General features: G+C 38.5%; 1 protein-coding gene across 2 annotated transcripts; it reads left to right on the forward strand.

Annotated features, from left to right (window-relative positions):
- Nucleotides 1-3,493: 3,493 nt before the first annotated feature.
- Nucleotides 3,494-7,513, forward strand: paip1 (poly(A) binding protein interacting protein 1). Of its 2 annotated transcripts, none has more exons than XM_088433733.1 (11): nt 3,494-3,894; nt 4,539-4,690; nt 4,773-4,970; nt 5,037-5,149; nt 5,242-5,353; nt 5,485-5,610; nt 5,694-5,800; nt 5,869-5,983; nt 6,056-6,110; nt 6,264-6,348; nt 6,761-7,513. In XM_088433733.1, exons 1-11 carry the CDS (start codon nt 3,684-3,686, stop codon nt 6,846-6,848), a joined length of 1,362 nt encoding a protein of 453 aa, XP_088289859.1. In that variant the 5' UTR covers nt 3,494-3,683; the 3' UTR covers nt 6,849-7,513. The 2 variants fall into 2 exon arrangements, with proteins under 2 accessions (XP_088289859.1, XP_088289867.1); XM_088433741.1 differs by having other exon boundaries at nt 4,617-4,690.
- The last annotated feature ends 2,029 nt before the right edge of the window (nt 7,514-9,542 follow it).

The following is a 9,542-nucleotide window of genomic DNA, read 5'->3' on the forward strand; positions in this document are numbered from 1 at the left end:
GATGGATGGATGGATGGATGGATGGATGGATAGACAGACAGACAGACAGACAGACAGACAGACAGACAGACAGACAGACAGATAGATAGATAGATAGATAGATAGATAGATAGATAGATAGATAGATAGATAGATATTTTCCCCTTATGACTCCAATATCATGTATCTTAAGACATGTTCATACATGGGATTTTTGGTCCTCAGGATGAAATTAAAGTACAGGCTAGCCTTGAATTTTCTTAATTCATTCCTAATGGGCCCTGATACTATGTAATGAGGCACAAGGGAAATAACCCTAAATGGAGGTAATGAATAGCGGCCTTGTAGGGAGCACGGTCTATCAGCAGAAACACTTGTGTCGAACCCTCCTCCACCATTAACACGTTAGTCGTTTGTCATTTTGTGCACTCCCCAGACACTTAAAAGTGTTCGAACTTCCTCTGGGATGCTGGCATATGGGGGACAGCAATAAGTGAAGATAGCAGCGTAATCTTGTATCAAAGTAGGACCTCGCATTTTGGCGCGGGAATTCACTGTGGCATAATGCGATCCAGCTTTGGGAAACTAGTGGAAAATGGCTGGAGGCTGAAAACAACTAATGAATACTTACGCTGAAGTCTGGTGCAACACATGTTTGTAGTGGATCACTACTGACTGAGCTCGGAGTGAGAGAGAGACGCGTCTTAATCCTGCATATTCAGTGAGGCAAAAATGTGTTGACTACATTACAGTAAACAATGTCACAAAGCAAAGTCTTCATTTTTATTAGATTTGCCACAATAACGCAAATTTTACCCATATAGTTAAGGAGTTAGAACTGTTACTAACAGTGAGAGGTCTCTGAGAGGTCAAACTCACAAGCCTCTTGTAGGTTCATTCTAACATTGTGGCAAAATCACTCCAGTGGGGTACATTTACAGTATCGTCTGTCAACATTTTAGAATTTGAGACTCCACAGGTCACAAAGACCTTCACGGGAAATGAAAATCCCTTCAATTTCTTTGCATCACAATGAATACTTGTTGGCATAAACTGATCATTTTTGAAGCGGCCTCTTATTTTTTTCAAGAGGTTCACTTATTACCAATGAAATTCTGGAATAACTGTGCGTTTCACACCCTGCTCACAGTTCAGAGGTCCTGTGTTCAATTCCAGCTCGTGCCATCCTTTGTGGAGGTTGCATGGTCTCTCTATGCCCCCGTGAGTTTTCTCCGGGTACTCGGGTTTCCTCCTACAATCCCCAAAACATGCATGGTAAGTTTATGGGACACTCTTAGGTGTCCCTTTAGTTGTCCCTTTAGGCCCTCAGGTATTTTCGTGAGCGTGAGTGAGGGTTTATCTCTGTGTGCCCTGTGATTGGCTGGCAACCAGTTTAGGGTGTCCCCCGCCTCCTGCCTGATGACAGCTTGAATAGGTGCCAGCACGTTGGCAACCTTAGTGAGAATAAGCAGCTATAGAAAATAGATGGGCGCACGGACGGACGGACGGATGGATGGATGAGGTTGAATTTATTTGATTTGTGGTCACAACGGCCCCCTGAAGAAAACTACAACTCTGATGTGACCCGCCATGAAAACGAGTTTGGTAACCCTGGTCAAAAACTTCGACGTGTTTGATTGTCCACCACACTTTAGAATACATACACTCTGTTTGGGGAATAAGGGGTTAATTGTTTGAGTTGAGGAATTCAAGATGAAATGAGTTTTAAACATCATAATAAAAAAAGATTAGAAACTTTTTCACATCGTTTTTAATTTTGTGTGCAATTGACTGAATTGCAATAAAAGTTTTACTGAATTCTTGTTTTTGGCATTGCCATTGGGCATTTACTATAATCATCTAGCTACAGTATTTATGTTTTACTGTCATTGTGCTTAAACTTGAGCAGACTTTGACAGATGGGTTGTTTCAAATTCTTTGGCCAGTACGGAGGCAAACTGTTGAAAGAGCTAAGATGACCATATGTTCATAAAAGTTGATTTACTTTCAAAAAAAATGTTCTGCAGCTTTCATTCTGTTATTTTCACAATATGAGTTGGGCATGCATATATTGTATATGCACATGGCATGCATATGACAATACTATACTTAACACCGCCATGAACACATTTTTACTGTAAAAGAGATGAGTAAACAAACAAAGGACGATGTTAATGTTACAGCATGCATGTCCCAGTGAATATGTGAACACCACAAGGAGGCAGCCAGTGTATGTTATTATTTTGATGCTTAATTTGCTTAAACTATTTTTCCAGGGGATCAGGGGCCATTGATATAGGGAAAATGTATATTTATAGTATAAACAAAAAAATTAAATGTGGTACAATTAATTTTTCAGTGATGTGTTGCATTATGCAATGCTATTCACGTTATGTATCCATCATACATGTAGAAATTAAACCTGGATTTGAAATACGTGCATGAGCTTGTGAGAGCGTGTGTGGGTGTATACAGTATATGTCTATCAGCACCAGCCCTCCTAATCTTTGATTTGGTTAGATTTTTTTGAACATATAAACACTATACAAGTTGAATCTAAATTAAATTTAATTTAATTTTTAAAAAAAACTTAAATTAAAGAAGGAAAAAAACATCAATATAGATAAAACTGTTAAGTAATTTACATGTTCAAAAGGAGTAGGAAGAAGTTCAAGAACTTGTCGGGTCCTACCCCTTGTTTTCTCTATATTGCTGCATGACTTTTTAATAGTAGGTAAATTATACATAGTAAAATAATGTAATACTGTATGTCATAAATAAAACAAAACAAAACTACACTCCTCTTTACAATTTTCTACAGAATATCACGTTTTATAGATGATTCATGTATTTCATACTTTTTAAACATTTCTTTCAAAACAGTATATGACTCACTTTTTTTTATGTATTCCAAAATCATTCCATGTGAACACCTTAAACAGAGACGCACATTTGCTTTTTGTTGGTTATTGTCTTGGATTTTTTTTTAAATCATTTTGTGCCACTCTGACTATCACAGCCCTCTTTTTTTTCTAAAGACTTCTAAATGCTGTGGCAGAGTTAATGGTTATATCCTTTATACAATAGTTGTGCTGTTTTGAATTCAACCAATAAAAAAAAATCGACCATGTTTCATCTAAAGAAATATGAATTAGTTTTTTCTGGATATTTCAAATGGTTGATCATACATATAGCTTTTTTGTATTGGAGACAGGCGCAGTGTTTGTTTTATAAATATCTCCCCATATTTCTACACAGTAGGTAAGGTATGGCAATAAAAATGAACTATATAATATATAGTTCATCTCACACCTGTTTCGATCCACCACTGAATTGATTGTGCGGTCTGATGAAAAGGTTTCAGTATGTTGTATAAAAGGTTATGAAACAACATATCAAGTTTTTAATAAACAAACGGCCTTTGAATTCCTCATTTCACTGTACAGTATTTTCACATATTGTTGCTGCGCTTCCACTCCACACCGCTAGAGCCCGACAACTCGCCCGCTAATATTAACACAACAACGCGTTTGTTTTCAGGAAGTGGGCCAAAAAGTTAATAATGGACTAAACGCCAGCACATCTAACATGATCTAAATATTGGTGCTTGAAAACATTGAGAATTTTTTTTAGGAAGCACGGACTTTACTCTTGGTCTGTAGATGTTTCCATCTGAGGGTTAGATCTGGAAAAAAAAGAGGGTCATGAACGACAATTTTAACAGAGCTCCCGGGGCAGGGAGAAGCCGAAATGTTCCAGCAGACGACACACTCCCAAGCACGGGTTGGGACAGCGACAGTCAGTTTTCATTTTTCAACCAGCGGCAACCTTTGAGACAGCCTCGAACATATCCAGCTCCCGGGGACTGTAACATTGGCACGGCCACCGAAAATGGCGCTGCAGGTGGTAGTGGCGGTAAGGAGTATTCGGTATTATGGCTAACGCTAGCTAGCCTTTAGCGTTCATATTAAAAAAAAAAAAACTGCTATATTGCACTTCGTAGTTAGGTTATGGCAGGTCACCCCTTTCTAAACATATCCCATTTTGGCATTCTTTTCACTAGAAGACCAACGACTTTCGCCACGTTCGATTAATTGTGAAAGTGTCATCGCGAGCGCAAGCCGAAAATAACCTCCGAATGGAGCTAACCTAGCACTTGGCATATTAATGTTGTCTCGGCGATGATGACGTAGCTTCAAACTAAAACTATTTGTCATGTTGGTCAATATCTGCATTCAACGTATAAGACCATTTTGAAATGCACGTCTCAGGAAAACTTGCACAAAAAGAAAATAAGAGGCAGCCGTATGTTGTGGTCATGTGACCTGTGTTGCCAAGTCACTGTCCATCCAACAGGACCCGCTATGTTGTTTACGAAAATGTATGTTCATTTTCCATACGTTGTTCAGTATCTTTAAAAAAAAATGCTATATTTAAAAAAAATGTTTGTGTTACTCATTTTAGGGTGAAAACCATGTTATAAAAGTTCCCTGACTGGACTCAGAAATGTACTCTGTTTGAGATTATGGTGTCAGCAATCTGCTTTCTTCTACTTTCAGACAGTAACAGACCGAGCGTAGGCCAGCACAATGTAAACGCCAATAGTCTTTTTGTCTCCATGGGGTGTAATGATTTAGATTCCTTGGTCGAGTCGTCCAAGCTTTCTGCTAGCGCTCCAGAGTTTGTCCCAAATGCTGTGTACCAAAATGATGTAAGTAGTACAATCAATTTAAAAAAAAAAAAAAGCCCAAAGTGATGATTCACTTGTGTTGTTTTGCCATGTTGCTGTCAAGGTTCAAACTTACTATGAGGACAGCGATGAGACTTTCACTGCCCCGTCTTTGGCCGACATGGTGCGGGACTTCCTTTGCCACCTGCACTCCTCACCAGGAATGTTTGAGTCGGACGTTGAACACATAACAAGCGTGCTCAATTCCTACGTTACTACAGTGGAATTGTTGGCAGAGCTGGTGGAGCTTATCTACACAGAGGTACGGCTGTTCCTGAGCTGCAAGCTAGCTCGTCTTTTCCGTGATTTCATATCCTTTTCATTGCAGTCTACCGCCATTCCCAACTTTGCTTATACGGGCGCACGGCTTTGTAACTACCTGTCCCATCATCTCAACCTCAACCCACCCAGTGGTAACTTTCGTCAGCTGCTCTTGCGGAAGTAATATTCCTTTCTGCAATAGTCCTTGGTAGTTAACACCCACCACAAAGAAAAAAAAAAAAAAATCAACAACAAAAAATTTTGTGTTGTAGGTGTCAAAAAGAATTTGAGCAGAGAGATGTAGCTGTGCAGGGAGACCCTGACACACAGAAAAAGTTCCACGCATTTGTGCTCTTTCTTGGAGAGCTTTACCTTCATCTTGAGGTAGGAAGCCCTCATTTCATTTTTCTGTAGCATTTGTTTTTCTATCTTCGCCACGTGATTGTTTGGCCATCAGTCGGTCAACATCCTGAACGTCATGCAGCGTCACGGTTTTTTCCCCTGTCTTGGTTTAGTTAAAGAGTAGCAGAGGAACTTTAACTCGAGCTCATATTCTGCTGCTCGCGCTGAAAGACCTGCTGAACACTCTGCTCTCCAGTCCTGCAGATGCAAGCATCATCTGTGCTGTCAAATTGCTCAAGGTTTGTAACTTTTAATGACACCATTGAATTTAGCTATGGCTGCATTGGCAATTAGTGTGCTCATTTTCTGCCTGTGTTTGAAGCTGACAGGGTCCGCCTTGGACGATGCTTGGAAAGAAAGAGGAAACCCATTCATGGAAGAGCTGATCCAGAGGATAGAAACTATCGTACTGGATGCCACATGCAGTAGGTGTGTGCTTGTAATGTATCAACAGGGCAAAGCATCGCAGCTTTGACAAAGTTTGCATTCCACCTCAGGGATGTCCGGCAAATGCTTCTAAAGCTAGTAGAGCTGAGGTCCAGTGACTGGGGAAGAGTTTGCACTGCAGTGACCAGCAATGCTACGCCTGACAATGACCCAAATTATTTCATGGTGAGTGTGATGTGTATTAGACTCATCCTTCTTTAGTCCTACTTAGTCTTTTTTTTTTTTCCCCCATGACAGAATGAGCCCACGTTCTACACAGAGGATGGAACTCCTTTTACAGCAGCAGACCCAGGTATCGATGTGGTGTGCCAGTGGAGTAACTATACTAAAGCAAAAAACCTGATTCAGACTTTTGCTGAGACTTTTTTTCCCCTGCTTGACACACTATACAAGTCGACAAATTTCTCTCCTCTTAAGTGGGACTACGGTATTTTACTCTTGACAGAATATGCTGAGAAATACCAGGAGCTCATGGAAAGGCAAGACTATTTCCATGATTTCGGTGGGGAAAATGAAACTGAAAATGATGAGTAAGTAGTCATCTCTTTTTTTTTTTTAAGGGTTTGGTGGGCTGAGGTGAGGTAGAAGAAAAATGTTCTTGTAAAATAATTCAGCATACTGTAAAAAAAAGATAATTAATTTTCTTGCTTTAATTCATTATGTGTAATTCAATTTTCATCAACCAATCCAATGATATAAATAAGTGTCAACTGTTTGTATACAATTGTTTATTTGACTGAGATTTTATTTATATTTTATTTACTAAAAATAAATTACTTAATATTGAATAATATCATTTTTTATGACCAATACAACAGAATAAATAAAATACATTCTCAACAATTAACTCACAATTAAATCAGATGTCATAAAAAAAATCGGAATCGAGCATTAAGTCCTGCGGTGTGAACCTAGCCAAAATCTCTCCTGTTGGGTTCACAGATACGACATCGATGACGAGATGGATCCTGAGATTGAAGAAGCCTTTGAGAATTTCTGTTTAGAGTCAGAGAAGAAACGACAGCAATGACCGACGACCACTCCCAAGTATTTTGCCGTCGAGTGGTGAAGTAAATCAATGGCCTCCGAATATTATTTGACTTCAAAGAATAAGTGTTTTAACGAAGATGTTTATACTGAAGATACACATCTGACTTTTTTTTTTCTAGTCATAGTAGATTAGAAAATGCAGACAATTGATTGGCTCTTAAAAAAAAAAAAATCGAATATTAATATAATTTTGTTCTTGGACATTTCCATTTTTTTGTTAGTTTGTTTCATTCAAAGTATCTTTCAGCCTTCTTGAAACTAAGTAAAAAATAACCACCAAGAGGGATGTTGAGTGCTGTGGCGTTTGGTTTTCTCAGAATTGTTTTCCATTTTGTTCAACGTCACATGTCTACAGTAGTTCAGCGATTTAAAACTTGTAAAAAAAATCCTGAATGTAGGCAACAATCAGTAGATCCAAATCCACTCTGCTAAGCATTCATTCATGTCATCTGAGACGCGAAAGACTGTTTAGCAAGCCACACAGAGTGTATAAAAGAATATTGTTTTATATATAGTGTGCACATTTTATTTATTGTATTGTTTGCTTGCAATAAAATCTTTACAATGTGACATTATGTTAGTTTTGAATTCTGCCTATGTAAATTAAGTAGCCTATTACATTAAATGCAGTGTATTTTGGAAGTATATTTAGAACTGCAGTTTTTGTGTTTGGTAACGTACTTTTGTGTGAGGGTTTGTTCACGCTTATGGAGAAGCAGGCCCCTTATGGCCTGTGTTTTGTGCCATTATGCCTAAAAATGTTTTAAATTTCAATCATGCCATTATTTGGGATGCATGGTTATCTGTTAAGGCAAATGGCACCCCTTTCTCATCCTGAAATTCAAGTTAGCTGACCTTTACTTTCGCTGCCGTGCACCTTGATCACCACGGCTTGGTATTCGATTATTATTCTGTAACAGAATACACAACCATTTGCTCCTGTGAACACAGATTGTCACATTCTCTGTTGCCATTTCTGGTTCCACTCAGCTTTTGAAATTAGCCTTAGTGCACCCAAACCAACTCAAAGATGGAGAGAAAAAAATCGGATTTGCACTGAATGCCATTCAACGTTACAGTTGGCAGCAGACTGTGGTGCTTGTCTCAGTTTGAAATCTTATGATATAATGTATGCAATTTGCCAATTGTACTATATAATCAGGGGCTGCATTGTTCTATTGAAATTTAAAAAACACCGGACAGTAGTTTTGTCTGATTACGACGATCCAATAAATCGGCCAATCGCATTTTGTAATGTAGCGCGCCCTCTGTTGGTGAATGGGTGTAACACCTTTGCTCCAAATTCTTCCTCAGTGAGTTGAACGATTGATTGATTGATTGAACGCGTTGATGTGTCATCAAAAACAGATGATAAAATAATACAGTATGTCGTAATATGCCTACATTTCCACTGTCCGCTTTGGGGGGGATTAGACTGTTTTTCCTTTTTTTTCTGGAAAAAACATACAAGATGAAAGAGTTTTTATTGTCATATGAATAGTATTATTTTACCACACAATGAAATTCTTATTCCGTTCACCCCCCGAGTAGCAGACTACATTCCATGTTCGAGCAATAAATAAATAGATCAATAATAAAACATAAACATTTTAACTTTCAGATATTTATCTCGATTAAATGTTCTCATATCTTTGTTGTTGTTGTTGGCTCATTTTACTCTGCTGAAATGCTCTGTGCATGCTACTGTGCATCACCGAAACGTTGGATACACTTCGTGTAATAATATACTCGAATGTATGTGTCAGTCTGTATGTCTGATCAAAAATGAACTAATATGTGTAAGAGTTTTCCAGTAGAGTATTATGTAATGAGAACATTCCTAGTTGTGTTTACGAGTGCAGATATTGTAGTGGCGAGGGGCATTTCATGACAGTACACGACGTGGCTGTCCACGTTGTCGTCCTTCAAGTGGATAGTAAAATAGCAACTTACAGCTGTAAAAAGTTTGACATGACATTTGAATGAAATTAGGTTGATAACTCAACTATTTTTCATGGACCTTTGCTTGAACTCCTTTAAAACCACCTGAAAATGACGTCAAATATGCTCACGGCTCGGGTCGGCTCACCGGTTTACGTTATAGCATTTGACATTCGCAAGCTGATTGGTTGTTACCTGAGTCTGTCTGTCTGTCTGTCTGTCTGTCTGTCTATCTATCTCTTCTGAAAATGGCAACATAAGTTAAACATCCCTTTTAATGTGCAGTCTCTGAGTCATAAGATCCTCTATACATGCTGGATTGTGGGTGCACAATGTGAGAGGGAAAAAAAGTCACATGGGTCAGCAAATGAGTGCAAAAGGGGATTAGCTCAGTGTTGCAATCCATTCACTCAGAATTCCGATTGTGTGTGTGCTTTAGTAAACCCCAGTTGTAAAACTGTTAAATGAATCACACATTGTCCGCTGGCTACATAGACATCAAAGTGAAACAAAAGTCCTGATGGAAAGAAAAAGATTGTTAGTGACTAATAATGTAAAATGTTTGAGAGAGCATTGACGTTTTAATATCCTTATTTATATGAGGCTAAGTGACAAACATTGATGTGACTAAAACAATCCCAATAGACATAGGGACAAAGTCCACAGATAAAAAGTCACTGATGAATCAGTGGGGATTTTTAATGACTTGCCTACATTGTTGCATTTGCTGGAA

The sequence above is a fragment of the Hippichthys cyanospilos genome, chromosome 1 (assembly GCF_059441005.1).
Source record: "Hippichthys cyanospilos isolate Australia breed blue-spotted pipefish chromosome 1, RoL_Hcya_1.0, whole genome shotgun sequence".
In the NCBI taxonomy this organism is placed as follows: Eukaryota; Metazoa; Chordata; class Actinopteri; order Syngnathiformes; family Syngnathidae; genus Hippichthys; species Hippichthys cyanospilos.

What these genes read in the sequence shown, in the direction of transcription:
- paip1 (XM_088433733.1), top strand. Translation starts at nt 3,684, where the DNA reads ATGAACGACAATTTTAACAGAGCTCCCGGGGCAGGGAGAAGCCGAAAT. An exon ending in AGCTTTACCTTCATCTTGAG is followed by an intron (nt 5,354 to 5,484) that starts GTAGGAAGCCCT and finishes GTCTTGGTTTAG; the next exon opens with TTAAAGAGTAGCAGAGGAAC. An exon ending in GTGCTGTCAAATTGCTCAAG is followed by an intron (nt 5,611 to 5,693) that starts GTTTGTAACTTT and finishes CTGTGTTTGAAG; the next exon opens with CTGACAGGGTCCGCCTTGGA.